This window comes from Mobula hypostoma, chromosome 4 (genome assembly GCF_963921235.1).
Source record: "Mobula hypostoma chromosome 4, sMobHyp1.1, whole genome shotgun sequence".
Taxonomy (NCBI): Eukaryota; Metazoa; Chordata; class Chondrichthyes; order Myliobatiformes; family Myliobatidae; genus Mobula; species Mobula hypostoma.
This window is the reverse complement of record NC_086100.1, coordinates 53,905,327-53,923,260: the sequence shown is the minus strand read 5'-3', so window position 1 is coordinate 53,923,260 and position 17,934 is coordinate 53,905,327. Positions and strand designations below refer to the sequence as shown.

Here is a 17,934-nt window from a genome sequence, read left to right as displayed (position 1 = left end):
ACTGAGCCTTGCGGTACCCCACTAGTCACCGCCTGCCATTCTGAGAAGGTCGCATTTATTCCCACTCTTTGCTTCCTGTCTGCCAACCAATTCTCTATCCACATCAATACCATACCCCCAATACCGTGTGCTTTAAGTTTGCACACTAATCTCCTGTGTGGGAGCTTGTCAAAAGCCTTTTGAAACTCCAAATATACCACATCCACTGATTCTCCCCTATCCACTCTACTAGTTACATCCTCAAAAAATTTTATGAGATTCGTCAGACATGATTTTCCTTTCACAAATCCATGCTGACTTGTGTCTGTGAAATAACTGTAGAAGGAAGGCACCATGGCTGTTAATATGACCTCAGCAAAATGATGGAATAGTAGTAAGTAAAAAAAAAACTGCAATTCATTGCCCATACTGTTGACTTGCATAGATTTTTAAAGTTCAAATATCAATTTTCAAATCCTTTAAAATTAATTCTAACTATAGACCAAATTATTCCAAATGTTAAGCCTTAGTGGCAATTGTATATATCTACTGATGAACGATTTGTTTCATCAGTTTTGAAATTGGAGCGCAGCAAATACTCAGTCACAAACTTAATTGATTGTACTTATCTCCAAATGTTTTCTTATTTCTTTTGAAAAAAGAAACAAGTTCACATTTAGCCCAATTCAAGTTCTGGGCACTGTTTCACACTTGTCTCAAATTTTGGTGAAGACAGAATTTATGAATTTGGAATAGTTTTCCAAAGAAGACATCTGTAGACAAAACAGGAGTATTGGGAAAACAGGAACATTCAAACTCTGCAAGAGTCTCAAATTCAACAACAAAAATATTACCTCCAGCCTTTTTTCTTGATGATGTTTCCAAGTATGATCTCTGCCCTGAAATAATATTGAATTGATTAATGTTGCAAGTTCTAACATCTAACTATACTACGTGCATATGGACAAAAAGTAAATTTGACTTATTTGAATGTATTATACAACATTACAGATACTTCACTTTAACAGATCTTCAATTAGAAAATAAATCTAATGCATTCAGATGTGATCTTGGTGGGTAGGTTTCAACCATTTGCAGCACAGATGGTAATAATACCATCCCTAGTGTGGGTTGCAGTCATACAGTATCCAACATGCTGTAAATGAGCTACTTAAGTGAGCGAGTAAAGCAATTTCACAGTAAATTACCCCAGCCACCTGAAGGATTAGAAACTATGAAAGACTCTCTAAAGAAGAAATTGACCAGGTAACCTTCGTCTTTTAATGATACTCACATGTATAAAACCATTTACTGTATATAGCAGAATAGCATACACAACAAATGGATTTTGAAGCTACAATTCTCATCAATATTTTAAGCAGTTACCCAATCTTTATTTGACAGTGGCCATGCTAAATAAAAATAATAAGCACTGGGTACTGCCAACACTGTTGATTTACTTCAGTTGACTAGAAATTGCGATGAAGTGTCTCAACACAGCAAATGGACACAGTACACATTGCCTTACTGGCAGTGAGGTCATTGCAGTTCTTTTTGTGTTGTTTTCCTGTAGTGAAGCAACACAGGAAAACTTCTGGAAATACACTCTTTTTACTGTTCAATATTCTCCAGAGAATAGTATTGCTGTTTCAAAGTACAATATTTCAGTTCAGTCAATCAAGTTTTATACACTTCAATTAAACAGAAATCTAGATGGCACCATGACACCGAGGAGAAAAAAAATCCTCTAATTATTCTCATCTTCAATGCTTCAAGCACTGCACAGTGACAGATACGTTTCATTTTAACGAAGACCACGCTACCTGTTTGGATTCTAACCTTTTCACACCAATTATTTCTGTTCATATCACAAAGAGGAACATCACTTTTGGGAATGAACTTTCAATGTTAAGATATCCTCTCTCTAAATATAATCCTATTAGGCAAGACAGTCTTATTAAAACAATCACTCTGAGGAAATATGCATCCCAGGCAAGGTTAACATTTACTACTGAATTTCTCACGAAGTGAAATTGAATGCACATTAAATAGAACTATAGAACACTACAGCACAGAAAACAGGCCATTCGCCCCTCTAGTCTGTGCCAAAACTTTATTCCGCTAGTCCCATTGACCTCCACACAGTTCATAATCCTCCACACCTCTCCCATCCATGTATCTATCCAATTTGTTCTTAAAACTTAAGAGTGAGCCCGCATTTACCACGTCAGATGGCAGTTCGTTCCACACTCCCACCACTCTCTGAGTGAAGAAGTTCCCCCTAATGTTCCCCCTAAATCTTTCCCCTTTCACCCTAAAGCCATGTCCTCTCGTGTTTATCTCTCCTAATCTAAGTGGAAGGAGGCTACTTGCATTTACTCTGTCTATACCCCTCATTATTTTGTAAACCTCTATCAAATCTCTCCTCATTCTTCTACGCTCCAAGGAATAAAGTCCTAACCTGTTCAATCTTTCCCTGTATTCAACTCCTGAAGACCCGGCAACATCTTAGTAAATCTTCTCTGCATATTTTCAATCTTACTGATATCCCTCCTATAGTTAGGTGACCAGAACTGCACACAATATTCCAAATTTGGTCTCACCAATGTCTTATACAACCTCCCCATAACATCCCAACTCCTATACTCAATACTTTGATTAATGAATGCCAGGATGCCAAAAGCCTTCTTTACCACCCTGTCCACCTGTGACGCCACTTTCAGGGTTCACTTTCCTTTGTTCCTCCGCACTCCTCAGTGCCCTACCATTTACTGTGTATGTCCTACCTTGATTTGTCCTTCCAAAATGCAACACCTCACACTTGTCTACATTAAATTCCATCTGCCATTTTCTAGCCCATTTTTCCAGCTGGTCCGGATCCCTCTGCAAGCTTTGAAAGCCTTCCTCGCTGTCCACAACACCTCCAATCTTAGTGTCATCAGCAAACTTGCTGATCCAATTTTCCACATTTTCATCTAGATTATTGATATAGACAACAAACAACAATGGCCCCAGCACGGATCCCTGAGGCACACCACTAGTCACAGGCCTCCAGTCTGAGAAGCAATCATCCACTACCACTCTCTGTCTTCTCCCACACAGCCAATTTCGAGTCCAGTTTACACCCTCTCCATGGATGTCTAGTGTCTGAACCTTCTGAACTAACCTCCCATGTGGGACCTTGTCAAAGGCCTTACTAAAGTCCATGTAGACAACATCCACAGCCTTTCCTTCATCTACTTTCTTTGTAACCTCCTCGAAAAACTCTACAAGGTTCGTTAAACACGATCTACCACACACAAAACCATGCTGGCTATCCTTAATCAGCCCTTGGCTGTCCAAATACTTGTATATCTGATCTCTCAGAACACCTTCCAATAATTTACCTACTATTGATGTTAGGCTCATTGGTCTGTAATTGCCTGGTTTACTTTTAGAGCCTTTTTTAAACAATGGAACAACATGAGCTACCCTCCAGTCCTCTGGCATCGCACTGGTGGCTAAGGACATTTTAAATATTTCTGCCAGGGCCCCTGCAATTTCTACACTAGTCTCTCTCAATGTCCGAGGAAATATCCTGTAAGGCCCAGGGGATTTATCTACCTTTATTCGCTGTAAGGCAGCAAGCACCTCCTCCTCTTTAATCTCTATATGTTCCATGACACTACTGCTTGTTTCCCTTCCTTCCATATATACTCTGCCAATTCCTTGAGTAAATACTGATGAAAAAAAACTGTTTAAGATCTCCCCCATCTCCTGAGGCTCCACACATAGATGACCACCCTGATCTTCTAGGGGACCAATTTTGTCCCTTACTATCCTTTTACTCTTAACATACTTGTAGAAACCCTTCGGGTTTACCTTCACATTATCGGCCAAAGCAACCTCATGTCTTCTTTTTGCCTTCCTGATTTCCTCCTTTAGTATTTTCTTACATTTTCTATACTCTTCAAGTACCTCATTTGTTCCTAGTTGCCTATACCTGCTATAGACCTCTCTTTTTTTCTTAGCCAGATCACCAATATCCCTTGAAAACCAAGGTTCCCTATGCCTGTTAACTTTGCCTTTAATCCTGGCAGGAACATGCAAACTCTGCACTCTCAAAATTTCACCTTTGGAGGCCTTCCACTTACTGAACACATCCTTGCCAGAAAACAACTTATCCCAATCCAGTCTTCCTAGATCCTTTCTCTTTTCCACAAAATTGGCCTTTCTCCAATTTAGAACCTCAACTCGAGGACCAGATCTATCTTTATCCATAATTAACTTGAAACTTGAGAGAATATCGAGTATTAAGACCATGGCCAAGTAATGCAAACAGCTGTGGTCACCACATTACAGGAAGGATGTGACTGATTTTGGAGAGAGTTCTGGAGATATTGCCCAGACTGGAAAATGTTAGCTCTGAGGAAAGATTGATAGCCAGTTGTTTTTCATTTCAGAAACCAAGGGAGGATTTAATCGAGGTGTATGAAATTATGAGGAGTCTAAGCAGAAAAAATTGGAAGGACCCCATTTCTGTTTGTAGAGATGGCAAATGAAAAGGTACAAAGATATATGGCAATTGGCAGAGGGAAGATCAGGGAACATAATTATCACTGAAAGGATGGCAGTGGTCTTTGCCTAAAAGAACGGTAAAGGTAGAAACTCTAGTCACATTTAAACAATGCAGTGGATTCCGGTTAATTGGGACACATCGTGACCAGTACATTTTGGCTGAATTAAGCAGCTGCCCCAATTAGCCAAAGTTTCATGGAAATAGCTAAAAAGGTATAAACAAGACAAACTACAGTTTAACTGAGTAACAAATTACATATTTAAATGAAATACAGAACAAATTAGAACACTAACAATACTACTAAAGTACTATAAAACTGGCATTATTTCCTAATAGTTATCAACGGACGAATTCATCTGGTGTTTGCTGCCGTGTGTGGGGTGTCCAGGGAGGGTTAGCACCTCTGGTGAAGGGGCTTGTTGAGTCCATTCTGGGGCAGCTCTCTCACGTGTGGTCCCCACTAGACACTCAGCTCTCACCTGTGGCTCCAAATAGCTGTTAGCATAAGACAGCAGCCATACCGTGGTACACCGCTTTGACAGGCAGGCTGGGTTCAACTAGGTGAGGGTAGCCAGCGGGCCTCATACCCCGGTGAGATAGGGACATGCCTGTCCTAGCATGTGAAGCCAGCTCTGACAGACTGGGCGGATGAAATCAACAATGAGATCCAATGGCCAAGAAGGTGGTTCAGGGAAACTCTGTGGAGAGCTAATGGCTTGATAAGGCACAGAAGTAGTCACAGTTATCCACTGCACCTAAGAAAGACTCGCCCAGTCTGTGGTGACTACTTGTACCACTGGACCTGGACCTCCAAGGTCAAGGGAGTGAACTGTCCTAGTGCACTATAAAAACACCCACGCACAGGTTTCACTGTCAGCATTGGATACGATGGACAAACAACAAATTATGTGTTCTCCTGATTGACTGCAAATGAAAAAAGTCAGCACAGACACCTGCTGCAGATAATGGACTGCCTTCATACAATGCTTTCAATGACTGTATCCTGCAAATCTTCATTTTCATTGTAGCATTCAAGTTGATTGTTGATATCTTAAAAATTCTTTGTACTCCTACCTTATAGTAGTGAAATTGTTTCATTTTCACTCCTGGCTGTTTCTGGCATCTCCAAGCCTGTATGCTTGAAACCACAGTGAGCAAAACAGTTCTGAATTGTCTTACTGCTTACTACTCGCCAACTATCAGTGACAAAGATCATTGCTTTTGGAACACAAACACAAGCAACTGATGCTATTTCAAAAGTGTTTGCTCTAAGCATGGTGTAATGTCTAATGTCCATGCACATTCACTAGTTAAAAACTGCTTGGCAACAGTCTCCTGTCCCAATTAAGTTGCATAGTGTCACAAATAAGCAAAGGGAATCCAGCTATTTTCTCAATTAGTTTTTGTTCTCTTAGAGTTGTTTCAAGTAAGTGGCTACCCTGATTAACCAATGTTCCAATTAACTGGAATCCACTGGGTACATGCATTAAGTGCTGTAACTGTAGGGCGAGAAGGGGGATTTACATTGGGAAAGAGATTTTGATAAACTAGGTATGGCACAGAAGTCACTCATAAGCTAGACTGGATAAGTCAGTAAATATCATTTTTCAAAAGACATTAAGGGATTTTATGATCATCTGAACCTATCAGGGCTGAAGAGAATGAAACTACCACTACAGTTCAAGATTTTGAAGAACAACTGATTTGTTAAACTGCTACAGGAGTTCTGGAAGGAAGTGGTAATAGAATTTGACTTTGGGATTAGTAAACTCATTCTCCAGATTACTCCAGTAAAATTATGATTATATTATACAGCGCTCTACACGTAATCACTCAATATTAACTGATGTCCCTGAATGTAAAATTGCTTTCTACGAGTTAAGTTCCGATATCAAACACAATATAATAAAAAGATTCCCTTTGGTGCCCACAGCTGTTTCTGCTCTAACATAGCAAAAGAAATTTCCCAGGATAAGTGCTCCATCCACCGGCCATAAACTGGATGTAACCCAGCCCTCTGCATCACAGCTGCTGCTACTTGCTCACAGAACTGACAATGGCCAAAGAAGATGATTTTAGCCCATGTCACACTATGGAAACCAGGTTTACAGTCTCCAAATTACCCTTTTGAGGAAATCTTTACCTGAAAAGATAACAACCAGAGCAAACAGCAAGGGTAAACCTTAGTGAGAAGCATCCCTCCCTACTAATCTCCCTCTTGGCACTTATCCCTACAAGCAGCCTAAGTGCTACACCTGTCCATTCACCTCCTCCCTTACCTCCATTCCAAGTGAGGCAACACTTCACCTGTGAATCTGCTGGGGTCGTCTGTTAATGTCCAATGCCGCCTCCTCTACATTGGTGAGACCTGCTGTAAACTGGGAGACCACTTCATCGAGTACCTCAGCTCCATCTGCCAAAAGTGGAACTTCCCAGTGGCCAATCATTTTAATACCCATTCCCATTCTGGCAAGTCAGTCTATGGCCTCCTCGTATGCCAAGATGAGGCTACCCTCCAGATGGAGGAGCAACACCTTGTACTCTGCCTGGGTAGCCTCCAATCTGATGGCATGAATATTGTGCTGGTTAAAAAAACATTCCTGCCACCTCTCCACTTCTTCAATTCCCCTCTATGGCCTTTCACCTCTTCTCACCTGTCCATCACTTCACACTGGGTCCACTCCTCCCTCCCTTTCTCCTATGGCCCACTCTCCTCTACTACTAGATTCCTTCTTCTCCAGCCTTTACCTTTCCCACCTCCCTGGCTTCACTATCACTTTCTTGCCAGCCTCCTTCACCTCCTCCCCACCACCTTTTTATTCCAGCATCTTCCCCCTTCCTTTCCAATCCTGAAAAAGGGTCTTGGCCTGAAATGTTGACTGTTTATTCATTTCTATACATACTGCCTGACCTGCTGAGTTCCTCCAGCATTTTGTGTGTGCTGATTTACATTTGCATGTTCAGCTTGCACTGATGTCATCAAGACCCAAATACATTTTCAAGTCAGGACTATACAAGAGAGCTGCTGTAGAGTTCCTACTAGGCCAAGCATCAGGACAGCAGGATCTGGTCACCACATTATAGGAACGATGTACCTTCTTTGAGACTGTGCTATCACAAAGAAGACACAACAGCATCTCTACTTTCGTAGGGGTTCGCACAGATTCAGCATGTCATCAAACACTTTGTCAGACTTCTCTAGACGCACAGTGGAGATACGCTAACTGGTTGCATAAAGGTCTGGTGTGGAAACATCGTTGACTAGGAACGGAAAAGGCTACAGAAAGCGGCGGATACAGCGCTGTCCGTCACAGGCAAAGCCCTCTCCAGTGAGTACATTTACATGGAACGCTGCCATAAGAATGCAGCATCCATCATCAAGGAACCCTCACCATCCAGGCTATGCTCTCTTCTCACTACCAACGGACAAGAGGCATAGAAGTGCAACCCAACAGGTTCTGAAGCAGTTAGTACCTTACAACCACCAGGCTCCTGAACTACACTCACCACAACTCTGAACTGATTCCACATCTCGTAGACTCACTTTCAAGGACTCTTTACAACTCATGTGTTCAGTATTATTTTACTTACACAATTTGTCTTCTTTTGCACATTTGCTATTTGGCAGTCTTTGTTTATGTATAGTTCTTTTGTAAATCCTATTGTATTTCTTTACTGTAAATGCCTGCAATAACATGAATCTCAAGGTGATTTATGATAACAGATATATACTTTGATTACAAATGTAAAAGTTCAAAGTGAATTTATTATCAAATTACATATGTGTCACCATATACAACCCTGAGATTCAATTTTTGCAGGCATTCACAGTAATGCAATAGAATCAATGAAAAACTACACCCAAAGACTGACAAGCGACCAATGTTCAAAAGAAGACAAACTGTGCAAATACAAAATAATCAAGTAAATAAATAAATAAATCTGAGAACATGAATTGTTGAGTCCTTGAAAGTGAGTCCATAGGGTGATTTGTTCAGAATTGAGGTGAGTGAAGTTATCCACGTTGGTTCAGGGGCCTGAAGGTTGAGGGGTAATACTGTTCCTGAGTGTAGTGGTGTGGGATCTAAGGCCCCTGTATCCCCTTCCTGATGGCAACAGTGAGAAGAGAACATGACCTGGATGGTGGGCTTCCTTGATGATGAATGCTGCTTTCTTGGGGCAGTGCTCCGTCTAGATGTGCTCAATGGTGGGGAGGGCATTTCCTGTGATGGACTGGGCTGTATCCACCATCATGTGTAGGCTTTTCCATTCTTTGGCATTGGAGTTTCCATACCAGACTGTGCTGCAACCAGTCACGATAATCTCCACTGTGCATCTAGAGAAGTTTGTCACAGTTTAAGTTGTCATGCCGAATTTGCACAAACTTCTAAGAAAGTAGAGGCGCTGCCTATTCATCATCACCTTTGATTTGGCCAACAACAGTCATGCTGTCAGCCCTCTTAAATATGGTGTTAGAGTGTTACTTAGCCTCACAGTCATAAGTGTGAAGTGAATAGAGCAGGGGGCTAAGCATATAGCATTATGGTGCTCCTGTGCTGATAGAGATTGTGGAGGAGATGTTGTTGCCAATCCGAACTGACTCGTGTCTGCAAGTGAGGAAATCGAAGACCCAATTGCATAAGGAGGTATCCAGATCTAGGTCTTGGAGATTATCGATTAGTTTCGAGGGGAAGTTAATGTTGAATATAGAGTTGCAGTCAATGAAAAGCATCCTGATGTATGCATCTTCACTGTGCAGATGTTCTGGAGATGAATGAAGAGCCAATGAAAAAGCACCTGTTGTTGACCTGTTGTGGGAGTAGGGAAATTGGAGCAGATCCAAGTCACTTCTCAGGCAGGAGTTGTATGCTTCATGATCAATGTCTCAAACCTCCTCATCACTGTGGATGCAAGTGCTGCTGGACAATAGTTATTGAGGGAGGTTACCACATTCTTCCTGGACACCGGCATGACTGAAGCCTGTTTGAGGCAGGTGGGTTCCTCAAATTGTTGGGGGTTTGTGAAGGTGCCTCCATGTTTTGCTGGACAAAGTGAGCATAAAAGGTCATCTGGGAATGAAACTTTGTTGCCACCTATATTACTTGGTTTTGCTCTGGTGGATGTGATAAAAACACCTGCTGGATATCCTTCTGTGTTTCATGTTTGCTTCACAATTGCAACCTGGCGTGTGAGATGGCTTTCTGGAGATCGTACTTCGACCTCTTGCACTTTCCTTGGTTGCCAGATCTAGATGTCAGCAATCTAACTCTCAGCAGACTGCAGATCTCTTGGTTTATCCAGGGCTTCTGGTTGGTGAAGACACAGAATAATTTTGTGGGGACGCATTCATAAAGCCGGTGACAACTGTAGTATATTCATTCAAGTCCTCTGATGGGTCCTTGAACATGCTCCAGTCCACTTTCAACTTTGACTTTGATTGTGACTTAAATCTGGAAAGAGTTCAGAAGATATTACCTAAGATGGGAAGTGTTAGCTTTGAGGAAAAATAGCTAAAAATAAATTTCCTTTATTTGACCAATAATACTCATTTGACAATGCCAGATTAGGCTCCTCCTACTCAGACTCCTCACCCCACTCCACACATTTAGCCTGCTTTGTGGACACACAATTTTATATTGCACTTGGCAGGAAGGTTTTAGCATGGCCTTGGCAATTCTGCTGTGAGCAACCGGGAAATTTACTTCCAATCTAACTTTTTTTTATGAAAACCCACTGACATAAAAATTTAGCAAACAGGCAAATATTGTTAATATACGTATATTAACATAATCATGTCCAAAGGCAGTATGACCTTTGAAAGGTGGAACAGCCTGGAAGGGTTGTAAGGCCTTCTCAAACACCTCCTAATCACAAGAATTTACAGAGTGAATGCACAAAGAAATGCCTGCAAAATAGATCTTGGGTATAGAGACAAGCACTACATAGAGTGCTGCTCCATAACCTTGCAAATGCACAGGACTTTGCCAGATCTGGTCTCACCCAAGCTCCATATACACACAGTACCACTCCAGATGTGGTCTTGCCAATGCTTCACTTTCACACAGTACCAGTCCCAGGTGTGGTCTCATCAAAGCTCCACATAATTTGTGAAACATTTCGTGGGTCTGTTATTCCATTTCTCTTGCAAGAAAGACTATTGTACCAACAAGCCTCTATAATTCCTTCTGTACTTATACATTAGCTTTCTACATTTCTTGTATCAGTGTTTCCAAGCTTTTCTATACTAAAACATACACTCACTGGAAAAATTCGGGTTTTCTATACTCCCTACCACAGCAAATAACCTTACAAATTCTCACATTGTATTCCACCTGCTAACTTCATTGTCCACTCATTCTCTGCTACATCCCTTTACAGACTCTTCTTTCCCTTACAACTTACTTTTACAGCTAGCTAGGTACTTTCAACGAACTTAGATTGCTGTGTATTTTGCAGTATACTTTATCTTTTGTAAATAATTATTCATAGACTATTTTAAAATATTAATGTATGTACATACAATAAGCATAAACTTCTGCATGAAAAAGATTTTGTACAATAATGCAGTTTTAGCAATTACATACCAAATGTTAAGTTTCTATTTGATAATATAATCTCAAATACAAAATGGTGGTGTTATCTAAATACCTTGACTCCATTTCTTTTCCTTTAAGCACATTCAAAGAATAAATAAATTCACTTACTTGCCAGCTGCATACACCTCTGCTGTATCAAACAAATTTACTCCATGCTCGTAAGCAATTGTCATAAGTTCCTCAGCCACCTATAAATACAGAATATTAAAAAAAAGTGAAGTTGAGCAGAATAAGTTGTCTGATTCCATGCCCAAGGGCTATTTTCCTCCTCCTACATTCAATAGTTATCATGAGTATTCAGTTCTATTGGGCCTAGGACAATATGCATTGGACAAAAAGGAAGCTCATCTTAGTCATAGAGTCATACAGCTCAGGAACTGGCCATTTGAGCTAATTGGTTCATGCCAACCAGGATTCCTATCTAAGCCTGTCCCATTTTTGTGTGTTTGCTCCATATCTGTGTCAACCTTTCCTATCATAAAGTCTGGATCATTGTCTCTTTAAAAAGCAAGAATCAGATCCCATTATTTCGCTTTTCCCAGTTCTCTAAAATCACATTTGACACTACATGTGCAAATATTTACAATACTTGGACTTCAGGTCAAACACTGCATGCTGTTCTGGACCCCACATTACAGGAAAGATGTTATTGCATGAAAGAAGGTCTATAAAGGTTCAGCGATGGGGACTGGTTGGGTATGCTAGGATTGTTTTCTTTGGATGAAAGGTCACTGAGAGAAGATACATGAAAACCGATAAAATTATGAGGGGACTATTTTACTAAACAGAGCAAAGACCAGTGTGAACTTATTTAAAGTTGAAGGGCAGAAAGATTACAGGGATAAGTGGCAGAGGGATTATAGAGATGAGAGTTAGAGGATAGCTAGGATGAGGAAAAATATTTTTAACCAGAAGGCAGATGGCATCTGGAATTCACTACTTGAAAGGGTTGGAAAGACAGGAACCCTCTTCAGATTTTAATGTAAATGTTAAATAATTTGATTAGAAGCTGAGTTCTGAACTATTGATTCAGGAACATCAATTCAAATCCTGGCATGGATCCTAGGGAACTGAGATGTATGACGCTTAAAAGCTATAATTCATTTTAAAAAGTCAGCAGTAACAGAAAACATAGACATAGAAAGCCAGAGCAAGTAACAATCTTTTGGAGAAACTCAACAGGTCAAGTATCATCTATGGGGTGGGGGGGGAATGAATTGTTGACTTTTTGTCAAAACTCTGCATAAGGTCAGAGAGTGGAGAGGGAAGGTACAGGAATAAAGAAGAGAGGGTGCTGGTGAGACAAGAGCCAAGAGGTGATTGGTGGATTGACGATAGGCAGATGGATCCAGGTAGCAGAGGGGGAGAGGCAGAGTTGGGAGAGAGGGACAGGTGTATTATAGATGGAGGCAGGCAGAAAAAAGGCATTTGGAGCCAGGCAGGGGGAGTGGAGAAATCCCAGGCTACTAATGCTGAAATCATTAGGAAGGAAGGTGAACTGAAAACCATTCAGGGAGGAGGAGGCAGAGGAGAGGATCTGTGGGTAAAATGTGAGGGTAGAACCTGGACTGGAGGGGATATGTGAAAGGAGACATAAGCGTGAGGATTCGAGGTGGATCAAAATATTCTTTTCCTGCCTTCACTTGTCATGCATCTGTCTACATCTCTCAGCTCCACAACCCCTTATCTCTCTTCATTTGCCCCTCATCCTCACCCATCCTCAGGCTACCAATCACCAATGCCTTTGTCTTACCGCGTCCCCTCTCCTCCTTGTACTACCTATCTTCCTTCTCCACACTCAGTTCTGATACACGATTTGATCTGAAGTACACACACTTCCTTTCCCACCAGTGATGCTGCCTGACCCACTGATGGATTGTTGCTCCAGTTCCAGCATCTCCACCCTTTTGTGTCTCCAGTCGTAGAAATCTATCTGGTTCACTCACACTCTGGAAGGAAATCTACCCTCTTTACCCCAGTTTGGCTTGGATGGAATACACTTCATGGCTGATAACTACCTCTTCAGTCCAGGATCAACTGGGAATAGACAATATATTTCAGCATTACAAGCAATGTCTGCATCCAGTGAATGAACACAGAGGATAAAATGCTTGAGCATGTATCTGAAGACGAAGTGCTGGGAGGTGGATCTACGCCTGGTGATTTTATTGACAAGCAAAGAGACAATAGCCTGAACAGCATCCTGCAATATTATAAATGTTCTACAATTCATGCAGGTTACCTTAGATAATATAAGTGGCTAATTGGTTAGGCAAATGACTTTCATTCTTCAAATAACTTGTTCTATTCACAAAACAAGAAATTACGAACAGTAATTATTGAGTCATTTGGCAATAACCATGAATGGTCTTTGAAACTATTTTTCTGAAGAATTTTAATATCAATGCAGATACATTTACTCAAACAATGTATTTTTATTTCAAAGATCCACCTTGCCAACTATTTGTTCAGAGTATTGTATTGACATCTGCAAATAATCCGATTCACTTGATTCAGTAAACAGAGTAACGTTGTCCATCTAGAGGTTTCTTCAAAGGCTTCCCACTCCCAGCTTTGTCTTTGATCTACAAAGTTTGGAAAATGTTTTTCATATTTCCTTCCAGCATCAGAGAAGCTCCACCATAGCAAGATACAATCCCAATCTCGAAGAGTAGGAATCCAAGTGTTGGGACAATGTTGTATATTTGCTTAATAATCTATGTGACACTGCTCTGTTCAGGTTTGCTGGACAAATCTGAGAGCAAGATTGATCCAAACATCAATCAACAGTCCATTTTGCACTTTTGAACTGAGAATGGTTTCAGGAATGAGGGATTTCAGCTATAGCATTTGACTGGAGAACTAAAGCTTCTCTCCTTAGAGTAGAGGTTGAAAGGAGATTTGATGGACGTGTACTTATTGGGTCTCTTCTGCAATTCAATCGTGAATTGATTTATTTTCCCTCTTAACCCCAGTCCCCTGCCCTCTCCTGTAAGCTTTGATACCCTTGCTACCTTTCGGGAATCCTGCACGTGGATTCCCAGGTCCCTTTGCACATCTGATTTCAGAATTTGCTCCCCATTTAGAGAATAATCTATGCCTTTATACCTTCCACTAAAGTGCATGACCATTTAATTCCCTACACTGTTGTAAACCTGCCACTTCTTCGTCCATTCTCCTAATCTGTCCAAATCCTTCTGCAGACTCCCTGCTTCCACAGGGCCTCCACCTATCTTTGCATCATTGGCAAATGTGGTCACAAAGCCATCAATTCTGTCATCCAGATAATTGATACCTAACGTGAAAAGAAGTGCTCCCAACACACACCCTGCGGAACATCACTAGTGACTGGCAGTTGATCAGAAAAGGCTCCATTTATTCCCATTATTTGCCTTCTATTAGTAAGCCAATCTTCTATCCTTGCTCGTATCTTTCCTATAATACCATGGACTCTTTATCTTCTTAAGCAGTCTCATGTGTGGCACCTTGTCAAAAGCCTTCGGAAAATCCAAGTAAGCAATGTACATTGTCTCTCCTTTGTCAATCCTGCTGATTATATCCTCAACGTATTCAAACAGATTTGTCAGGTAAGATTTCCCCTTAAGGAAGCCATGCTGACTTTGACCAATTTTATTTGTGTGCCTCCAAGTAACCTGAAGCCTCTTCCTTAATAATGGACTCCAACATCTTTCCAACCACTGAAGTCAGGCTAACTGGCCTTCAGTTTCCTTTCTTCTGCTCTCTCCCATCTTGAAGAGTGGAGTGACACTTGCAATTTTCCAGTCCTCCAGAAACATTCCAGAATCTTGTCATTCTTGAAAGATCATTACTAACGTACCTCTTTCAGAACCCTGGGGTGCAGTCATCTGGTCCAGGTGACTTATCAATCTTCAGACCTTCCAGCTTCCTAAGCACCTTCTCCATAGTAACAGTAACTACACTCACTCAGTGCCCCCTGAAACACTCAAATTTCTGGCATACTGCTAGTGTCTCCCTCAGTGAAGACTGATACAAAATACTTTTGAGTTCATCCACTATTTCTCTGTACCCCATTATTAACTCTCCGGTATAATTTTTCAGCAATCCGATATCCACCCTCGCCTACCTTTTACTCTTTATACCTGTATTTCTGAAAAAACATTTAATATATTTGGCATCCTCTTTTATATTATTGGCTAGCTTACATTTATATTTCATCTTTTCTCTCCTTAAGCTTCCCAAACCTCTATCTTCTCATTAATTATGCCCTCTCTTTTGCTTTTACGCTGTCTAGAATCCCAAGTAGAGTTATCTCTAAACCCTTAAACCTGGGACTCAACAACTTCCTTTGCAACTGGATCCTTGACTTCCTGACCAACAGACCACAAATGGTAAAGACAGGCAGCAACATCTCCACGATGATTACTCCCAGCGCTGGTGTAACACCTGTGTAGTACTTACTTTATCTCATATGACTGGTTGCTGCACTCCTTATGAGAAAATCTAATGACTTAGTACCACACTAGGTGCTAGTGGGCCATCAGAAGCTCTAGGTATCGGAAGGGCGCAGTGAATAGGAAATACACAATTCTGGAGGTAACTTCATAAAAATAGCAATATATACAACATATTTACATGACTAGGAACAATTTGAAATTCCAACATCCTGTTTAGGTTCCAAATCTGAAACATCAAACAAAAACCAAATTCTTGTTTAGTTAGAATCAGTGAGATTGTTTAGAATAACCTTTATTAGTTTAATTTCTTTAAATAAGTAGAAGTAGTGTTATTCTCTATTTAAAGGTTTACAGACTAACCTTTCATTTGTTATTTATCACTAGTAAGTTAGGAAACTAACTGAATTCTTTTCTTAAACTTTCTAACACGCTCTTAAACTTTTCGATGATTTTAAGTTCCCTGGCCCCCACCGCTTTATTTTCACCATGGATGTTCAGTCCTTATATACTTCCATCCCCCATCAGGAAGGTCTCAAAGCTCTACGCTTCTTTTTGGATTCCAGACCTAATCAGTTCCCCTCTACCACCACTCTGCTCTGTCGAGCGGAATTAGTCCTTACTCTTAATAATTTCTCCTTTTGCTCCTCCCATTTCCTCCAAACTAAAGGTGTAGCTATGGGCACCCGTATGGGTCCTAGCTATGCCTGCCTTTTTGTTAGGTTTGTGGAATAATCTATGTTCCGTGCCTATTCTGGTATCTGTCCCCCACTTTTCCTTCGCTACATCGACGACTGCATTGGTGCTGCTTCCTGCACGCATGCAGAACTCGTTGACTTTATTAACTTTGCCTCCAACTTTCACCCTGCCCTCAAGTTTACCTGGTCCATTTCCGACACCTCCCTCCCCTTTCTAGATCTTTCTGTCTCTGTCTCTGGAGACAGCTTATCCACTGATGTCTATTATAAGCCTACTGACTCTCACAGCTATCTGGACTATTCCTCTTCTCACCCTGTCTCTCGCAAAAACGCCATCCCCTTCTCGCAATTCCTCCGTCTCCGCCGCATCTGCTCTCAGGATGAGGCTTTTCATTCTAGGACAAGGGAGATGTCTTCATTTTTTAAAGAAAGGGGCTTCCCTTCCTCCACTATCAACTCTGCTCTTAAACGCATCTCCCCCATTTCACATACATCTGCTCTCACTCCATCCTCCCACCACCCCACTAGGAATAGGGTTCCCCTGGTCCTCACCTACCACCCCACCAGCCTCCGGGTCCAACATATTATTCTCCGTAACTTCCGCCACCTCCAACGGGATCCCACCACTAAGCACATCTTTCCCTCCCCCCGTCTCTCTGCATTCCGCAGGGATCGCTCCCTACACAACTCCCTTGTCCATTCGTCCCCCCCATCCTTCCCCACTGATCTCCCTCCTGGCACTTATCCGTGTAAGCGGAACAAGTGCTACACATGCCCTTACACTTCCTCCCTTACCACCATTCAGGGCCCCAAACAGTCCTTCCAGGTGAGGCATCACTTCACCTGTGAGTCGACTGGGGTGATATACTGCGTCCGGTGCTCCCGATGTGGCCTTTTATATATTGGTGAGACCCGACGCAGACTGGGAGACCGCTTTGCTGAACATCTACGCTCTCTCCGCCAGAGAAAGCAGGATCTCCCAGTGGCCACACATTTTAATTCCACATCCCATTCCCATTCTGACATGTCTATCCACGGCCTCCTCTACTGTAAAGATGAAGCCACACTCAGGTTGGAGGAACAACACCTTATATTCCGTCTGGGTAGCCTCCAACCTGATGGCATGAACATCGACTTCTCTAACTTCCGCTAAGGCCCCACCTCCCCCTCGTACCCCATCTGTTACTCATTTTTATGCACACATTCTTTCTCTTACTCTCCTTTTTCTCCCTCTGTCCCTCTGAATGTACCTCTTGCCCATCCTCTGGGTCACCCCCCCCCTTGTCTTTCTTCCCGGACCTCCTGTCCCATGATCCTCTCGTATCCCCTTTTGCCTATCACCTGTCCAGCTCTCGGCTCTATCCCTCCCCCTCCTGTCTTCTCCTATCATTTTGCATCTCCCCCTCCCCCTCCAGCTTTCAAATCCCTTACTCACTCTTCCTTCAGTTAGTCCTGACGAAGGGTCTCGGCCTGAAACGTTGACTGCGCCTCTTCCTATAGATGCTGCTTGGCCTGCTGCGTTCACCAGCAACTTTGATGTATGTTGCTTGAATTCTTTTCTTAATTATTATGGTTAACTTCAGTTTCAGTTCAAGTCAATACTTTTAAACAAAGTAAATCTCATTCAGTAACTTATCAAAGTCTTTGCAAATATAACTAGTTCTTCCAGA

At 41.7% G+C, this 17,934-nt stretch overlaps 1 protein-coding gene across 3 annotated transcripts in view; it reads right to left on the bottom strand.

Moving 5' to 3' along the window:
- kcnab1a (potassium voltage-gated channel subfamily A regulatory beta subunit 1a) overlaps positions 1–17,934 on the bottom strand; it is a 322,363-nt gene that overhangs the window by 58,623 nt on the left and 245,806 nt on the right. For all 3 annotated transcript variants that reach the window (XM_063045804.1, XM_063045805.1, XM_063045803.1), the window contains exons 4-5: positions 11,242–11,321; positions 834–878 (exon numbers count right to left, since the gene is read on the bottom strand). In XM_063045804.1, the coding sequence (XP_062901874.1) occupies positions 834–878; positions 11,242–11,321 (125 nt within the window). The remainder of the gene's footprint in view (positions 1–833; positions 879–11,241; positions 11,322–17,934) is intronic.